Source organism: Lithobates pipiens, unplaced genomic scaffold, assembly GCF_037356315.1.
Source record: "Lithobates pipiens isolate NorthernLeopardFrog02 unplaced genomic scaffold, aLitPip1_a1.2 Scaffold_1, whole genome shotgun sequence".
In the NCBI taxonomy this organism is placed as follows: domain Eukaryota; kingdom Metazoa; phylum Chordata; class Amphibia; order Anura; family Ranidae; genus Lithobates; species Lithobates pipiens.
In genome coordinates this window covers 201,246,482-201,266,171 of record NW_027507685.1, presented here as the reverse complement: position 1 = coordinate 201,266,171, position 19,690 = coordinate 201,246,482, and the positions used below count along the sequence as shown (strand labels likewise).

At 42.9% G+C, this 19,690-nt stretch overlaps 1 protein-coding gene across 2 annotated transcripts in view; it reads right to left on the bottom strand.

The window, feature by feature from the left end:
• SUPT5H (SPT5 homolog, DSIF elongation factor subunit) overlaps positions 1-17,480 on the bottom strand; it is a 38,946-nt gene extending 21,466 nt beyond the window's left edge. Inside the window, exons 1-8 of one of the 2 annotated variants that reach the window (XM_077480018.1) lie at positions 17,339-17,480; positions 10,399-10,492; positions 7,244-7,418; positions 7,009-7,074; positions 2,896-2,907; positions 526-595; positions 360-428; positions 184-249 (exon numbers count right to left, since the gene is read on the bottom strand). In XM_077480018.1, the coding sequence (XP_077336144.1) occupies positions 184-249; positions 360-428; positions 526-595; positions 2,896-2,907; positions 7,009-7,074; positions 7,244-7,418; positions 10,399-10,476 (536 nt within the window). In that variant the 5' untranslated portion in view covers positions 10,477-10,492; positions 17,339-17,480. The remainder of the gene's footprint in view (positions 1-183; positions 250-359; positions 429-525; positions 596-2,895; positions 2,908-7,008; positions 7,075-7,243; positions 7,419-10,398; positions 10,493-17,338) is intronic. The other variant, XM_077480026.1, reaches the window with a different exon arrangement.
• Between the last annotated feature and the right edge of the window lie 2,210 nt (positions 17,481-19,690).

Here is a 19,690-nt window from a genome sequence, read left to right as displayed (position 1 = left end):
AAAAGGGACCCAGAGCAGATCTGATGTCTATCTTCGGCAAATCTGAGTTTAACATATTGATTGGCATTTTGATTTATTTTATTGTGTGGCAAAACGTGCAAGTTACTGCAACACTTATGTGAAGCCAGCCTAAGACTCTGGTAGGTAAACTGAAATTCAGAAGTTTGTGGAAATGGTCCTTACTTGACTCCAGGAAGCAGTTGTTGCTGAGTGATGTCATCTGACAGCTCATCAGACCCTCCGTATATACTAAGACGACAAAAAAAGTGTTAGAAGTTCAGCAGAGGCAAAGACCTAATATGGCCAATAGAAAACAAAAAAAAGTTATACAAAAAAGTTTTATAAAAAGTTATACTTACTGTTCGCCAACAGATGACTTGGCGTATTTCTTCATGTAATATTCCCCCAGCTCCTCCTCTCTCTGGTCTCTGAAAATAAAAAAAAGATGTCTTATCTGCAGCAGAGAGGGTGAGGGACACCATCATTCAGCACTAAACCTCTAGGCTTACATCACAAACCACTTACCGCCATAAATTCTGCAGGCGCCTGGCCCCCGAGCGATCCTCTTCGAGTACAACAGTGTCGATATTTGATGCTATGGGAAAAACATAACGTCATATAATCCTACTGAAAATGATCTATTCTTTATCTGAGCATGCATCTAGCAAGCTGACGGGGAGAGGTCAGACAGGCCTAGCTTACATTTCTAATAAACCGTTTTATCTGGTCAGTATCAGATAAAACGACAAACAATGCCAAGAACACTAACTAAACTAATTTTTTTTTTTATAGTTGTGGGTGGAGTATGGCATGGTTCAATATGCCACTGGTCATTAGCAGTCTGCTTTCTGCTCAGTTTTAACTTGGCCACGGTAGAGAACTCACTACTGCAGTCTTTAAAACCTTTTTTCTAGATTGTAAGCTCTAATGAGCAGGGCGCTCCGATTCTTTCTGTATTGAATTGTATTGTAACTGTACTGTCTGCTCTACGGTTGTAAATCAATGCACAAACTGTTGGCGCTATATAAATCCTGTATAATAATAATAATAACGTCAAGCTTTACTACAAACAAAATGTTATCATTGGGTCAATTTTAAAGACTTCTAACCCCAAGTGCAAAAACTGAATATATTGTAGCCTATCAGTCCTTATTGTGGTGGCTGCATAAAGCTGGCCATACACCTATAGATTATCTGCAGATTTTCTATGGTTAGATAGAAAAAGTGCAACAGATTTCTCCATGTTCACTAAACTGTGTGGATGGAGGAATCTCCGACTTTTTCCAACCATAGAAAATCTGCAGATAATCTATAGGTGTATGGCCAGCTTTAGTTTCTTTTTTAAACTTTTTTTCCCTCTTTTTCCACCCTGTGATGCTGTCATGAACATACCTCTTATCCTAGGATGACTCTACTGTTTCTATGAAAAAGAAGTGTTGTCAATTTGATCATAGAACAGACATGTTAGGCCTACAGGACACCTCCCATCTCCTCCATAAAAAAAGTGGGGATTTGATAACATTGTTTTAAAGCTCAGTTCCGTGCACAGAAAGTTACAAGGACACTGGATTTCTCATAGAGCAACAGGTGTTTTTTGCATTTGAAAAAAGATGGACTTGAAAAAAAAATAAAGCTGCCACCACAGGATGATTGGCAGGCTGTAAAACATTACATTTTTGTTCTCGTGTTTAAATACACTTTACACTGAAAATGTGCTCAGACTGTGAACATAATAATATTTACTGTTCTGAATAATCATTAAAAGCACTTTAAAACAAGCCCCAATTCACATCATTAGCCAGAGACACTGTGAAACTATTCATCTTCAAAGTTCATGAAAGAAGCAATAAAATCTGAATACTTTCACATTGTACCAGAGATTTTGCAGGCTGTTAGTTCTTTCATGTAAACACACTGCAGATGTTTCTAAGCTGATGAAAACTGAGTCTTTGTTATCTCTGAGGATCTTATTGGAATGAATTATTTCACATTACAAGCAGCTAGCTAGAGGAGTCAATGATAGCTTGTTTTAATGGCTCTCATGGCTTGTTAGGAATATCTAAATCTAATATCCATAGTGTGGGCACACTTGCACTTTAACTACATAATGCAATAAATGGTTTGGTTCCCTCCTCCCTCTAAACCTGTATTTATCCAGCACAATTTGGGGCAATGAAGTAGGCTACATAACTACATATAAAGGGACTGCTCTATACCCTTAGGAGCTATTCTATTTCTTTTTCAGAAAAACAGTCTGCCAAAGAGGGAGACTGTTCCCTTCTCCTCTAACAGCAGAGAACATGCTCATCTGCCAGATATATGTAGTAGAACATCAAAGATCATGTCTGGCAAGTGCATGGCAGTTCGGATCACAAAAGACGACTACACAGAAGTGAACCCAAAAATGCAGTATTGGGTTTTTGTTTGTTTTTTTAAACCTTTATAAAGGTCTGCAATCAAAGTGTGTGATGCCAGAATTCTACCTTGCACTTTGAAGTTTTCAAAACAAAAATTGGCCAAATGATCACATTGTTTAGAATTTATTAAGCAAAAAAGGCCAACAATGCATCAAAACCCACTGTAGGAGTCTCTTAAGCTCTTCCCTTGTGATCTCAGATCAAAAAAAAAAATGATTACTGCTTGGTGCATTCATATTATATCAGGACTCTAAAACTTAGCAGCTATCCAGGTTCTCATCAAGAGAATCAATACTGTATGCCGACCCAGGAAGGGCAGCTCACTTACGGCAGCTGGCACATAATCCAGATTTTGAAAGGAATGAGCAACCATCTACTCAACCTATATTAATAATCTATTGGTAAAAAAAATAACTTCTTGAACCTAACAATTCTATTTCACCTAAGATGGGTTGGTGCACATAGCAAGATAACTTACCTTCTATCTCTTCTGTGTGTGCGATGGTGAAGCCAAGACACAATGGCGCAAAACATAGCGGCAAAAATCAACCACGAGGCGTAGATGAGGGACCGGAAATGGGGAAAGGGAGAAATTATAATATATGGCACAAAAAGCAGCATGAATCAAGGAGCCAGGTAGACTGCAGAGGGTGGATAAAATGGAACAAGTGGGTAAACAAAGGAGCGTTGCTGGGGTGTATGGGGGAATAGGAAAAATTAAGGGCTCACACTGATCTCTGTGATATGAAAGACAAGGGTATAACATAAGGGAGACAGCCAATAGGATTGTTTGACAAAGTCCACTTATAATTTTTAAAGACTGTACTGAGGCAAGTAGACATACAGTATTAAGAATTCTGGTATTATAATGCATCCATAGGATACTATGGCAAAGCTTTGTGAGTTTCGGTAACTGCATTTCAACCTGCAGAGCTCTATAAGCAGTAGAAAGAGTATCTGCTACATAGATGTGTCCCAAAAAGACAGTAATGTCATCTAAACTAGAAATCCCATTTCAAGTGGACTTATCTTAAAGCAACATCCAACACCTCTGACAATCCTACTGTATTTTATACTCATTAATGGAAGAAATTTGTGAAACGCTTGCGTTTCCTGAAGAAATCAGTGCTCCAAGATCCTCTAGCAGTCAGTCATGTGAATCTTGTCTTATGATCTCTACTAAAGGGAAGGATCAATGCTGATGCACAGCCACTGACTGGCTAGCTCTGCCTGAACCTTGGCACCCTAAAGCAATTTGGCAGACCATGTGACTAATTCAGCAAAGATCACCTGACCAGCCACTTGAGGGACCCTGCAACCACGGTTTCTGCAGGAACGTCTGGCACTGCGCAACAGCTTTTAACCATTTACAGGTCAGTGGTGCTCTACATTTGATAATTTTTTATTTTAAATTTTGCAATATGGTGAAGGATTAAAACATCAAGTTTTTATTGCTTTGTGCCTGAGTAACCACGGTCACTAGGAATTAAAGTGAGAAACTCCATTGTTGACAGTTTTCAGCAGAATAGATAGAAAGAGGAAATATTCCAAAAAGAGGTTTCATGTATCCTGCTGGCAAATAGCAAAAGTGTGAGCTTTTATCTGACTTCGCCGAGTCTTGAAGCGGAAACATGAACAAGAAAAACCTGATAGAGGTTCTAACCCTTCTTTACTTTACCAAACAAAAAGTTGTGACTGGAGTAAGATTGTCAGGATGGTGAGTGGGGACGGCAATTTGAGGACAGGCAAGTTTGAATGGGTTTGATGCTCAGCATCTTACAATGCCTGCAGATACAGGGAACACAAAGATCATTGTACAACACAGACCCATTTACTGCAGTTCATGTGTTAGGTCAGAGCTCTCTTTTTACACCATTATAATAAACCAAAACAAACTTGTCACAGGAGCAAAAAAACTAAAATAAAATAACACTTAAAGGGGTTGTAAAGCTTTGTTTTTTATTTTCTAAATAGGTTCCTTTAAGCTAGTGCATTGTTGGTTCACTTACCCTTTCCTTCGATCTCACTTCTAAATGTTTTTTTTCTTTGTCTGAATTTCTCACTTCCTGTTTCTCCTCAGTAAACTTCACACCATCATTTGTGCGGTGTTTAGTCACCCAGAACAGCTTACTGAGGAGGAACAGGAAGTGAGAAATTCAGACAAAGAAAAAAAACATTTAGAAGGGAAATTTAAGGAAAAAAGGGTAAGTGAACCAACAATGCACTAGCTTAAAGGAACCTATTTAGAAAATAAAAAACGAACCTTTACAACCCCTTTAATATACATGTTTCCCAGACACTGATCAGTCGTGTATAACAGGGGCTGTTGAATTTTTCACCTGAGCCATTATCTTACGCTGTTGTCCCACCCACTCACATTGTTACAGCACTGCTTCTTACACTGAATAATCATACTGAGCCTAAACCAGAACCTAGCTCACAAAATGATTTACCTTCCTGAATTCTGAAGATTCCTCATATTTCCTGCCTCTCCAATCCAATAACCACGGCCCTAAAGGCTAAAGACTAAAGAAGAGAACAAACTTGTCTCCTCCTACTCACTCTTTACCAAACGTAAAAAATAAAAATAAAAATGGATGGATTTGAACTCCACATATAATTTTTCCCATCTCCTTCCAGTGGCAAAATGATAGACTATACAAATACTCCCATTAGGCCTCACTCACTGTACAGAAATCCTAATCCCTGGTGTGTACAATGCTGCTGAGCACCACTAATGGTGCATGTCAAACAAGTTGACAAACATTGCTAATGCAATAACTTAAAAGTAAAAAAAAATATATATATAACAAAAACAAAAAAAAACCCTCGACAGACTTCTAGCAATGAGAAAGATTGCAGGCTGTGGTAGCAATGTGAAACGACTCGGGGACATGCACAGGAAACTATTCAAAAGCGACCACCCACAACCCCACATTTTCCACTTGGAGCAATACTATATCTCTGCAAAAATGCAGACACATACAGTGTATGGTAGAGAGCTATGAACCATCACATGATGTAATAAACAGGTAAACCATGAAAAATATGATACAAACTGTGTATCCTATGTATGGGCTGCATCAGGTTTGAAAAGGGAATTCCTTTTCGCAAACAATAGTTATGAATTAAATAAACAGGATATGAAATAAACACAACAACTAAAGCATCACACACAAGAAGAAGGATTCATTACCAGACACTAAAAGGAAAGCATGCAGCAGATTAAAGAGATAAACCAAGTCAATGTCTAGCATAACGGATGTCAAACAACTTCAATATTGCAATTCATGAGCCCCACATACAAACTACAAAAGTGTTGTGTCACAGATAAGGTGTACCTAATGTGTAGGCTACAGATATTTACATACAATATACAAGCCCAAACAGGTATAAGTAGCATCCAGTGCCGATAAGACAAGGACATGTCATCCAAACCTCACAATTAGAAAATTACAAGAATAAACAAAATATAGAATTTAGGAGCTCAAACGTTTTGCTGAATTTCCTGATCTTGCCACTAAACATGCCTGCTACTCCCAATATAGCCTTGGTGGACCTTAGAGGATATGTGCACCTGTGGGAACATATTACATGCTCCCACTGTTGCAACATCTCCCTTATGAGCTGCTTGAAGCGACAGTGAGCTGGGGATCTTCTGCCCAATCTGTCACAATTTTAAAAGAAACATGGCCATGCGGGGCCCCAGCCACGTCATTCATTCAGAGTTCTGTGAATGGGGGAACTATAATTACTGACAGTCTTTGTAGTTCTCACTCAACTACCAGGGCGTTGATCATTCTAGGTAGTGCATTGATGCTTACTGCCCGTGTGTAACAGCCTGCCCATACGAGGTACGGGCAGACAGCTTGCACAGATAGTCTGCAGGAGTCCTGCATTGCGCCCACAATCTGCCAATGCATTGCTTTGCATACTGCTACTAAAAAAATAATAAAATGCTATTTTTTTTATCATCTCCAAAAATATATGCATTTATTTTATTTTGAACTTAAAACTTGGAGCCTGGATTCTGCATTGACTTGTCCACCTCTGCCTAGGACCAGGGAGTGAACAAAGTATTCAAGGTAAGAACTAGAGCATCATATCCCTGTCACCAGACAACACATCATTTAATGCCCAAAACTAGACATGAAGACACATCATAAGTGGACTATAAGACATACAGTAATATAAAGAGTCTATATAAGTACAAAGGTGCACAAATTCCAGGGTTTGTAACCACTGAAGAGCATCCAGTTTTTTAAGACTGGACACAGCACGAGATTCTAAAAAACACATAGGTAACAGAACATGAGAGAGCAGCACACATACAGTAGCCGAGTATCGGAGTAGGTTTTTTTCTATACAAACAATATCCCCTCAGCCTTCAAGCACCCGTCAGACCCAAGGCACCCAAAGTCTAAATAAAACACCACAACAAGATATGACCCAGACACAAATTCCTTATTATATCAATACTTTCTTGGTGTGTCAATGTGGAAAACTATTTAAGTCTAAGGAAACAAGAAGAACTTTGCAAACCAAAGAAAGCATGCAAGTCAGAAGGACCCAGATCAAATCATAAGACTACCTTTCTCCAGAATGTCTTCTGCTCCGTCCTCCCACTGATCTTCATCTTCATACTCATCGTCCACATCTGTGGGGAGACAAGACAGCGGATTAATGCTTGTGAGAAACAAAAATTCCAAAACACCACAAAGAGGTAGAATGCCATTTAACATAAAACAACATTAAGAGAAAAAATAAAAATAAAACATAAATAAATAAATAAGAGTTTAGTCTGCAGAGAGGCCAAAGGCTCTTACCGGCTTCATCTAAAATAAATCCTCCATGTCTGGGTTTTTTCCGAGGACGATCATCATCATCCTCCTCCTCTTCTTCATCATATTCCTCCTCATCTTCCTCCTCCACCTCATCTTCCTCCTCCACCTCTTCAGCCTTCTCGCTGCCAGCAGCACTGGCCTTTTCCTCTTCTACTTCCTGTGATCCAAACACAAATACCATGTACAGACTGCAGATTAAAGCAAACCAGCCACACTTGGGTTATAAAGGAACAGACTTACATTATTTTTAAATCATCGTCCTTCTAGCCTAGGGAGGTAGAAGGGTACAGTGCATCCGGAAAGTATCCACAGCGCTTCACTTTTTCCACATTTTGTTATGTTACAGCCTCATTACAAAATGGATTAAATTCATTATTTTCCTCAAAATTCTACAGACAATACCCCATAATGACAATGTGAAAGAAGTTAGTTTGAAATCCTTGCAAATTCATAAAAAAAATAAAAAAATCCCATGTACATAAGTTTTCAAAGTCTTTGCTCAATACTTTATTGAATCACCTTTGGCACCAATTACAGCCTCAAGTCTTGAGTATTCTGCTACAAGCATGGCACACCTATTTTTGGGCAGTTTCTCCCATTTTTCTTCACAGGGCCTCTCAAGCTCCACCAGGCTGGACAGGAAGCACTGGTGCACAGCCATTTTCAGATCTCTGCAGAGATGTTCAAATCAGGTTGAAGTCTGAGCTCTGGCTGGGCCACTCAAGAACATTCACAGACTTGTCCTGTAGCCACTCCTTTGTTATCTTGACTGTGTGCTTAGGGTCATTGTCCTGTTGGAAGATGAACCTTCACCCCAGTCCGAGGTCCAGAGTGCTCTGGAGCAGGTTTTCATCAAGGATGTCTTTGTACATTGCTACATTCATCTTTCCCTCGATCCTGATTAGTCTCCCAGTACCTGCCACTGAAAAATATCCCCACAACATGATGCTGCCACCACGCTTCACTATAGGGATGAATTGGCCATATGAGCGGTGTCTGGTTTCCTCCAAGACATGACACTTGCCATTCAGGCCAAAGAGTTCAGTCTTTGTTTAATCAGACCAGAGAATTTTGTTTCTCATGGTCTGAGAATCCTTCAGGTGTCTTCTACCAAACTCCAGACGGGCCGTCATGTGCCTTTTACTGAGGAGTGGCTTCCGTCTGGCCACTCTACCATACAGGCCTGATTGGTGGAGTGCTGCAGTGATGGTTGTTCTTCTGGAAGGTTCTCCTTTCTCCACAGAGAAACTCTGGAGCTCTGTCAGAGTGACCATCGGGTTCTTGGTCACCTGCCTGACTAAGGCCCTTCTCGCCCGATTGCTCAGTTTTGCCGGGCGGCTCGCACTAGGAAGAGTCCTGGTGGTTTGAAACGTCTATTTATGGATGATGGAGGTCACTGCGCTTATTGGGATCTTCAATGCTGCAAAAATGTTTCTGTACCCCTCCCCAGATCTGTGCCACAATACAATCCTGTCTTGGAAGGTTTCAGGCAATTCCTTTGAATTCATAGCTTGGTTTGTGCTCTGACATGCACTGTTAATAGTGGGACATTATACAGACAGGTGTGTGCCTTTCCAAGTCACGTCAAATCAACTGAATTTACCACAGGTGGACTCCAATCAAGTTGTAGAAATATCTCAAGGACATTGTCATTATGGGGTATTGTTTGTAGAATTTGAGTAATGAATTTATTCAATTTTGGAATAAGGCTGTAACATAACAAAATTTGTAAAAAGTGAAGCGCTGTGAATACTTTCTGGATGCACTGTATATAAGAAAGGCAGCTTATATTTTCTCACACTTTAAATTGCAATAATAAAAAAATAAAAAAAAAGGCTCAAAACATGAACGGACAACCAGTTAGGCCAGGTTCAAACTGTAGTGTGTGGTGCAGCTAAGGCCTCTGATAAGGCAGTACAGCTGACCCTCCTGTACCAGGCCAGTTCAAAAGGGTGGCCTGGGCACCTGCTGAGCAGGAGAGCTGGCTATACTGCCTTCTTGCTGACACTGATCCTCTTGTGGCTCCCCCAGCAGCATCACCAGCTTCTCCTCCTCTCCTTCCCTCCAGCCGCACTGTAGGGGGATCAGTGTCAAGGATCTGTGCCCCCACCCCTCTGCTGTATGGGCCCCCTGTGAACCCCCTACTGTCTGGGCTCCCCTCTATACCCTTTTACTTGCAGCCCTGCGCCCCCCCCCCCCCACTGGCTACTGAGGGGGGATAATTTCAGGACCAGTATATATGTAATTTATCAGCCCATTAATTGAATCAGTACCAATCACTCCTGTGTTCATTTATCATTGAATCATGCTTCAGTTTGAGAATGAACAGGAAGACTCTGAATGCTTCCTTCCTATTCATTTATCTGTGCACCTAAGTCAAACATCACCAAAGCCCTCCCTCTAACAGGGCAAAAATGTATTCTAAAAAATAAGTAAAAAATAAATGGAGGACACGTTCATATGTGCTTTGATCTCTGTCAACAATAAAATCACTCATCAAAAAGCATTTGACAGGGGGTTGTTGGAGGGAGGCTCTCGCCGGTAGGCTGTACAGGGCCCCGAGATTTCTAACAGGAGCCTTGATTGCAGCTCTCATTTGAGTGGCCACTGCAGAATATTTAGTTGAATGGACTGCTGTACCTGCTTTTCCCACAAGGAAAAAGTAAATGACTCCCCCCACCCCCCCCCCTTTTTTTTTTTAAGCATGGCTGCACGATACTTTGATTAGGAATTAATGGCACCCTCAAACTACTGCTAAACGGCAGTGTGTTTTGGCTGCAGGAACAGGAATGCAGACGATTTACACGCATCCCTGCACCCTCAATAGTGTGGACCTCACCTAAGCCCTCAGCTGTACAGAAAGTTACAAACACTAAACTTGGCCAGTCAGCAGCAGGAAGGCTGTCAGACATAGCAGTGTATTTTCTTTAATACAAAGAGATAAGAGGTGCTGTATCTCGGTTGAGAGGAATGAAAACATTTGCTGCAAAGAGGAAACTAATTGCACAATGCTACATGAAAAATTGTGTGAATTTATGCTACAACTTTTAGAAGAATCCAATCAGAACAGAATAAACTAAAAATACAAAAAAATTATATATACCAAATAATAAAAGCAGTAAAAGACAGCCACTCACCTCATTATCCTCTGCTTCAGCCTCACTACTCCTCTCACTCTCCTCCTCGGAGAAATTGCTGTCCTCGCTGTCAGACATTTTCTTCCACTAAATACTGAAACAAAAACAACAAAACTGCATGAACATTATATGCAGGTTAATCTACACTGGATCTTTTCTGTTTACATGCAGATAAAATTGAGTCAGTGAGCAGTACAAAAAAATACTGGAAACATCTTCAGTTTTTTAAAAATAATTAAAATTAACCTGGAAGGTTTTACCCCTTTCATAACCAGGGCAGTTTTGCTATTCAAAACTGAACGGCCATGCCACACTGTGCCAAGGCTACTAGGCGAATGAGAGAGATACATATAGGATGCTGAACATCTTACATTGATCCTTGTAAAGCGGCGGTACAGTTAAGGAGCGGTGAGAGACTATCCATCATTCCCGCATATCCTGGGTCCGCCGTGACCACCTATGCTTCAGTATGGGTTATTCAAGAGTGCTGTGACTTTTTATATTTGGCGTGTTTATTCATCCTTTGATGTGAGTGCAACGTGAGAGTTTTTTATGTGTGATTAAAAAGTTTTAAACTGTATCACGCTATGGAAGCAAATCTTTTCTTTGTTGCATAAGAGTATCTATGGGAACAGCCGTGACACCTATGGAAACATCCGTGGCGTCTATGAGAACAGCCATGGCACTAGCCCTGCATTCTGGAGTGGAAACTTGGATATCCCATTTAAACCCTGTAAAGGGGAAAAGCACATCCAGCCAAACACGAAAGTGTGAGGCATATACAGCGGGTGAGTGTAATCACATAAGAGGAGAGGAGTCACATCTAGAGCGGTGTGGTGGAGGAGTGTAGATGTAATCTGCTGTTTATTCAAGAGACACTGGTTAAACGTTTTTTTCACTATTCCATTATTTGGATTATGATCTGAAGATTCAACGTATGGACTATGATTTTACTGGGATACATTATATTATGTTCTCAGGAGCTTTCACAGTGGTGTTGGTAACAATGTTTTTAGGAAGTGGACATTGTTTGATAGAACTTGAAACAATTCATTTGATTCTCGTTATTTGTTTATTTATTTTTAGTGTTGAATAATATTTAGTCACAGGGTATTTTTTTCCAACAGATCGTATATATTTGTTATCACTATTCATCTGGTGACATGCACTATATAATAATTTGTGTTAATTAATTTCGATACAAACTATTAATTTTCTCTATTTCTGTATGCTTGGGGCAGAGTTTGCACAGTGTAGTAACATTTAGTAATTCATGTTCACTGGACTGAGTCTATAGTTTTTAATACTTTTGAATTCACTGGTGTGGATTTATATTTAGCGCTGCTTATTCTATTGTTTAGATAAGGAATACTGTACACATATCTCACTGTTTTGCAAATCTATGTACACTACAAACTGGTTGAATCGGTTCTGATAGCGCTGTTTTACTAACCTGACAGCTTGTCACTCTAAATAGAATATTTAATATTTTAAAACAAAATTAAGGTTTTCTAACTACCAGCAAGAATGTCCTTACATCCAAAGAGCACCTGTCATTTCAGATTCATCATGGCAGTGCCTGTTAGCGGGCATGCCACATCACCAGCCATCCCATTAAAGTGAATGGGACTGTCGGTGAGTATGGATGAGCTCAGGCGTGTTCGCATGGAACACGTGCAGAGCCCGCCAGGAAGTTGGCGCAGTGCTGTGCTAATCACAGGCAGTGAGACATTGCCCTGATGTGCGGCTGCAGAGATGGGACAATGTCTCACTGCCTGTGATTAGCGCAGCGCTGCACCGACTTCCTGGCAGGCTCTGCACATGTTCCATGCGAACACGCCTGAGCTCATCCCTATTGGTGAGTCAACAGCGGGTCAGAGATGATAGTTGCACTTTAAAAATCATGATTTAAATTGAGTCAATTTAACTCAAGCCTTTTTACTAGCGACTTAAATTGACTTGATTTAAATTAAATCCACCCTGCCTGGGGGCCCCCAGGGAATTCCACTTAAGGTCCCCGAAAATCCCAGATGTGACAGGTGGTCTTCTTACCCCACTCTCTATCATTCTCTGCAAATAACGTCCTCTGAACAGGAAACTACAAGGTCCGCCGGCTTGTAGCTCTCAATGAACTACCACGGTGCTGTTGACCACTCCGGTAGTTCATTGATGCTTCAAGTTCGTGTGTAACTGCTTGGCTGTACAATGTACAGCCAAACAGCTTATGCAGAGAGCCTGCAAGAGCCCAGCATTGCACCCATTTGCTAGTCGTGGGTGCAATGCTTTCCAGGCTCCCAACAAAAAATAAATAAATGCACATTTTTATACCTACAAATATCTGTGCATTTATTTTTAAAGGTGAACTTATGCTTTAAAGTGACATTAAAGTATTTTCTTTTGCTAAAAATAACAAACATGTTATACTTACCTTCTTTGTGTAGTGCTTTTACACAGAGCAGCCTGGATCCTCCTCTTTTAGGGTCTGCCCCCACAGCAAGCAGCTTGCTATGGGAGCACTCGAGCTGAGGGTCCCCGTCCCCATGCAGACACGGAGTTGGGGCACGGCCCTGCCCCCCTTTCTGCCTCTCCGTCTCCTCATTGGCAAACTGACTTTAATTGACAGCAGCCGGAGCCAATAATGATCCGCTGCTTTTTTTTTTTTTTTTACATAAACACATACTTACCTCCACTGTGCAGCTCGTTTTGCACAGGGTGGCTCTGAACATCCTCTTCTAGGGTCCCTTGGCGACTCCTCCTCGCATCAGATAACCCCTTAGGAGAAGCGCTCTCCCAGGGGGGCTACCTTGTGGGTGCACTCCCCGAGTCCAGCATTTATGTCCATAGACATGAATGCCAGACTCGGGTCACTGGATTTGATTGACAGCAGTGGGAGCCAATGTTTGCGTTGCTACCAATGTATCCAATCAAGAGCCGAGAACCTCGGGCAGAGGAAGAGCGCGTCTGCCGGGTGAAATTCCAGGGCTCAGGTAAGTAAAACAGGTTGGGCCGGTCACTACCAGGTGTTTTTTCACCTTAATGCATCCTATGAATAAAAAAAACACGAGGGTTTACAACCCCTTTAATTCATAGAATGCAATAAAATGGTTGTAAAGCCACTTATTTATGAAAATACAGTCCCGTGTTTAATAACGATGTGTGCCGCCCCAGTGTATGCGTGTTATAAAAAAATATGTAGATTTCTACCTCATTTCACATTGCCTCCTGGCGCTCATGTGACTGCTCTGCATTTTTCTCTCTCGGGTTGACAACTACAGCAGGAGGGGCCGAGAACTCCTGCCGACGTCAGCTGGGGAGGAGAGGAGGAGAGAGCTGAGCAATCACGTGAGGGCTGGGAGGCGCTGTAAAATAAGGAAGAAATTGTCTTTTTTTTTTTTTTTTTTTTATAAAACACATGCAGTGCGGCACGTCATTAATAAACACAGGTGATTATATGAAAATACAAATAAATAAATAGATAAATCTTTGTCTGTTTGCAGAGGGGATGGTAGTACCAGGCAGGATCAACTAGGTATTGAAGGTGATACGTGGGGCCAAATTACACAGCACAGGCACTGTGCTGCATAACATGCTTTAAGGGAGGGAACAGGATCCATTTCTTTTTTTAACCACTTCGCACCCGCGCTATAGCCAAAAGACGGCTACAGCGTGGACGCCAACTGCCGGGAGGGCGTCCCTGGATGTCCTCCTGTTTACTTCCGCAATGCACACTCCTGCCAGCACGCATCGCGGGAGTTCTGTGCTGGCCGTGTCCCTTGGACACAGCCAGTCACAGATCGCTGTAAATGGCCAATCACAGCGGCCGTTTACAGAGTGATCGGTGTGTCCAATGGGAGAGGATCTCATATGTAAACAATAAACATGAGATCATCTCTCATCGCTGCCTCTGCCTCCTCACACAGAGACAGAATGTGAGGAGGGAGAGATGAACCGCTGAGAAATGCAGCGGTTAGTGGAAAAAATAAATAAAAATAATACAAAAAAAATAAAGTGCCCATCTGTCCCCACTTCCACCTGTCAGTGCCACCTGCCCCCAGTGCCACCTGTCATCAGTGCCACACATTAGTGCCATCTGTCATCAGTCACGTGTCATCAGTGCCACACATTAGTGCCATCTGTCATCAGTCCTAGAACATGTGACGGCGCTCCCTGCATGTTGGGCCTCTCTATGTGGCCAGGCTGCGAAAAAGTCCCACACATGTGGTATCGTAATACTCAGGAGTAGCAGAATTTATTTGGGGGCATTATTTGTGGTATACACATGCCATGTGAGAGAAATAATCTATTACAATGACAATTTTGTGGAAAAATAAATAAATAAAAATCTTCATTTTGCAAAGAATTGTGGGAAAAAAATGACAACATCAAAAAGCTCACCAGGCCTCTTACTAAATACCTTGGAATGTCTACTTTCAAAAAAAGGGGTAATTTGGGGGGTATTTGTACTTTCCTGGCTTGTTCGGGTCGCAAGAAATGAGTACACCAGTACATCAGATGTGATCATTTTTTATGATTTGCACCACAGCTTGTAGACTCTCTAACTTTCACAAAGACCAAATAATATCCACTAATTTGGGTTATTTTTACCAAAGATATGTAGCAGTATAAATTGTGGCCAAAATTTATGAAGAAAAATTAATAATTTGCAAAATTTTATCACAGAAACAAAGAAAAATGCGTTTTTATTCCAAATTTTTTTTCATTTACAGCGCAAAAAATAAAAAACCCAGGTGGTGATCAAATACCACCAAAAGAAAGCTCTATTTGTGTGAAAAAAAAGACAAAAATTTCATTTGGGTACAGTATTACATGAATGAGTAATTGTCATTCAAAGTGTGAGAGCGCTGAATGCTGAAAATTGGTCTGGGAAGGAGGGGGGTTTAAGTGCCCAGTAGGCAAGTGGTTAAGGTAACAAACGTTTTAAGATAAAAAAAAACCTTCTGCCTTTAAAGTTATTGTAAAGGCTTTTTTTTTTTTTTTTTTTTTTTTTTTTTTTTACATAACAACCATGTTATACTTACCTCCTCTGTGCAGTTGGTTTCGCACAGAGCAGCCTGGATCCTCCTCTTCATGGGTCCCTCTTTCCTGCTCCTAGTCCCTCCCTCCTTTGAGTGCCCCTCAGCCAGCAGCTTGTTACAGGGGTCACCCAAGCTGAGTCAGAGCTCCGTGTATCCATTCAGACAGAGCCCCAAAAACCTTCTGCCTTTACAACTCCTTTAAAACCAATGTAACCGCTTGCCGACCAGTGCACGACGATATAAGTCAGCACAATTGCATGACTGCGCAAATGGGCGTGCCTGTACATCCCCTTTAAGACGTGGCATTGTGGACCCGTGCGCCCACCGCGTACTCCATGCCTGCGGGCTCGATGTCCCTCGATTGTGTCACATAGCGGCAGAGTGGGGAGATGCCTATGTAAACAAGGCATTTCCCTGTTCTGCCTAGTGACATGAGAGATCCACTGCTCCCTGCCATCGGGAGCAGTGATCACTGTCATGTCAGTGGTAGCCCATCCCCCACCATCCTACAGTTAGTATCCCTCCCTAGGACACACGTAACACCTTGAACGCCACCTAGTGTTTAACCCCTTTCCTGCCAGTGTCATTTAGTAATCAGTGCATTTTTATAGCACTGATCGCTGTATAAATGACAATGGTCCCAAATAGTGTCAAATGTGTCTTCCATAACAATATTGCTTTTTTTTTTCAAAATTGCCACTTTTTTTGTTTATAGCGCAAAGAATAAAAACCGCAGAGGTGATCAAATACCACCAAAAGAAAGCTGTGTGTGTGGGGGGGGGGGGGGGTGGGGTGGGGGGGAAGAGGATGTCAATTTTGTTTGGGTGCAATCCCCCCCCTAAACCTGCAAGGGAAAAGGTGTAATGAGCCAATATGCACCGCATACTCATCACTCATTATGAAATACATACCTTAGAACGAGACGTTGGCATCTCACCCGGTCCATGCCGAGGGAGCTGACATTTTCCCTCAGCGTGTCTTCCGGGTATTATGGCTCCGGTGCTGTGAGTGGCCGGAGCCGTGATGTCGTGACTCCCATGCAGGAGACTTCTTTCCGGCAAGGTCCGGCATCTGCCAGACTTTCAGCTGAGAATCCCCGGAGTCAGCGGCTCATTGCAAGGGGAATATCTCCTAAACCGTACAGGCTTAGGAGATATTCTTTTTACCTACAGGTAAGCCTTGTAGGCTTACCTGTAGATAAAAGTAGAAAAAAAAAGACTTTACTTCCGCTTTAAAACAGAACTTTGTCTGAAAAGAGAAGATCCACGTACCCTCCTCCATCTCCCTCTGCTTGTAGAGTAGAAGCCCTCTCCCCTACCCCCTCAAACCTCCCAGGGTGCCGAGGGTCCATTCAGAAAGCGCATGATCAGTGAAACAGTCACCGCCGACTTCCCATATCTACAATGATGGGGGTGGGGACTGCCAAAGAGCCGCCTGGGTGAGGACAGAGAGGGATCCCTGGGCAGGTAAGTGTCCTTTTATTCAAAGTCAGCAGCTGCAGTATTTGCATCTGCTGACTTTTGTTTTCTTTATAACAGACTGGGGCTCTGTAACTAAAAGTAATGAGACGTTCCTGAGGTGAAATCAGATGATATGATGGGGCGGGGGGTGTGGGCTCATCAGGTAGACGGATCAGCTTTATCACCTCCATTGGAAAGCACAGCTGCTCTCCTCATTACAATACAATGACTGAACACATCCACACTCGGGGCCTGGAGCACACAGAGGAGGCCTCTTTCCTGGTCAGTCATTGAGGAAGCACGTAGGCCTGGGCCCGGCCGGCACCCTCAGGTGGAGCCCCTCACCTCTCCCGTTATAGTTGTCAGTTTGGGTAGGAGGACCCGACATTCCCTGGCTGTACGGACACCACTCACAGATAATATCCGTCTACACGGAACACTCACCGCCCGCACACCGGAGACGGACGCCACAGAAAGCCGCAGTCCCAAACGGAGAAGCGCCGTCCGCGCAGGAAGTGACGTAAAGCTCAGGCCTGAGTCTGGGACCCTTACGGAAACACGTCGCGCCGGAAATGGCGTCGCCTAGTCTGGGGAGCGCAGCAACTGGAACTAAATGAGTAGAATAGAGGATGGTGTGTGTGACCATTAGAGACATTCATAGAGGAGGAAGGGGGAGAGGGCTGCACACACCGCCCATTATTCTGTACAGACAGATAGACTGATCACCGGCTCTGAGGGGAGACACTAAATCTGGGGCCCTTGGACTCATTTTATGGGGGGAACACATTGTATGGGGGTGCCAGGGGGGACACATGGTATGGGAGGGGGTGGGGGACACATTGTATGGGGTGCCAGGGGGGATTCATTGTATGGGGGGCCAGGGAGGGAATCATTGTATGGGGTGCCAATGGGATTTATTGTATGGGGGCCGAGGGGACTCATTGTATGGGGTGCCGGGGGGATTCATTGTATGGGGTGCCAGGGGGGATTCATTGTATGGGGGGCCAGGAGGGGATTCATTGTATGGGGTGCCAATGGGATTTATTGTATGGGGGCCGAGGGGATTCATTGTATGGGGTGCCAATGGGATTTATTGTATGGGGGCCGAGGGGACTCATTGTATGGGGTGCCAGGGGGGATTCATTGTATGGGGGGCCAGGAGGGGATTCATTGTATGGGGGCCGAGTGGACTCATTGTATGGGGGGCCAGGGAGGGAATCATTGTATGGGGGGCCAATGGGATTCATTGTATGGGGGCTGAGGGGACTCATTGTATGGGGTGCCAGGGGGGACTCATTGTATGGGGTGCCAGGGGGGATTCATTGTATGGGGTGCCAGGGGGGATTCATTGTATGGGGGGCCGAAGGAACACATAGGAATGGGGTGCCAGGGGGGATTCATTGTATGGGGGGCCAGGGAGGGAATCATTGTATGGGGGGCCAATGGGATTCATTGTATGGGGGCCGAGGGGACTCATTGTATGGGGTGCCAGGGGGGATTCATTGTATGGGGTGCCAGGGGGGGGATTCATTGTATGGGGGGCCGATGGGATTCATTGTATGGGGGCCGAGTGGACTCGTATGGGGTGCCAGGGGGGATTCATTGTATGGGGGGCCGAAGGAACACATAGGAATGGGGTGCCAGGGGGGACTCATTGTATGGGGGGCCAAGGGGACACATTGGGGTGCCAGGGGGGACTCATTGTATGAGGGGCCAGGGAGGGGACTCATTGTAAGGGGAGCCGAGGGGACTCATTGTATGGGGGGCTGAGGGGACTCATTGTATGGGGGGCCAGGGAGGGAACCATTGTATGGGGGGCCAGGTGGGGGACACATTATGTGGGGGGACTGGTATGGAACATGCTGCATTTTTTCCTGCACTGAACTGTACTGAAACATCCAAAAACACACCAGACTCCAGTACCATGAAAAAAATTAATAAAAAGCATCTGGAATGCACCTGGAAACACACCAGTGAAAAATGCACATGCAAACATGTATCCAGAATGGATCTGGAGAGCATCTTTGTGGTGTAAACCAGCCCTAAATCAGTATTTTTTTGCTAGAAGAGTACTTATAACACCAAAACATATATATATATATATTTTTTTTTTTTACTAGAGCCTCTAGATAATAAAATGGCGATCGTTGCAATTTTTTATGTCATACAGTATTTGTGCAGTGCTTTTGCAAGACTGTACCCAAACTTTTTTTTTAGCATTTTGTTCACACAAGTAGAGCTTTCCTTTGAATGTATTTAATCACCACTGGGTTTATTTTTTTATTTTTTTTTAAAATCTATTAAAAAAGACTGAAATTTTAGAAAAAAAAATCAAGTTTTTCTGTTATCAAATTTAGCAAATAACCTTTCTTTGTAAATTTGGCCAAAAATTTATTCTGCTACATTTCTTTCATGAAAATAAGTGTATATTATTTAGTCTGTAGGAAAGCTACAAACTCTGGAATATGCACTATGTTGTTTAAAGTATTGGGACGCACATGAACTTTAATGTCATGCCAGTCTTATCCCGTAGAGTTCATTATTGAGTTGGCCCACCCTTTGCAGCTATAACAGCTTCAACTCTTCTGGGAAGGCTGTCCACAAGATTTAGGAGTGTGTCTATGGGAATGTTTGACCATTCTTCCAGAAGTGCATTTGTGAGGTTAGGCACTGATGTTGGATGAGAAGGCCTGGCTCACAGTCGCCACGCTAATTTACCCCAAAGGTGTTCTATTGGGTTGAAGTCAAGAGTCTGTGCAAGCCAGTCAAGTTCCTTCACCCAAATCTGCTCATCCA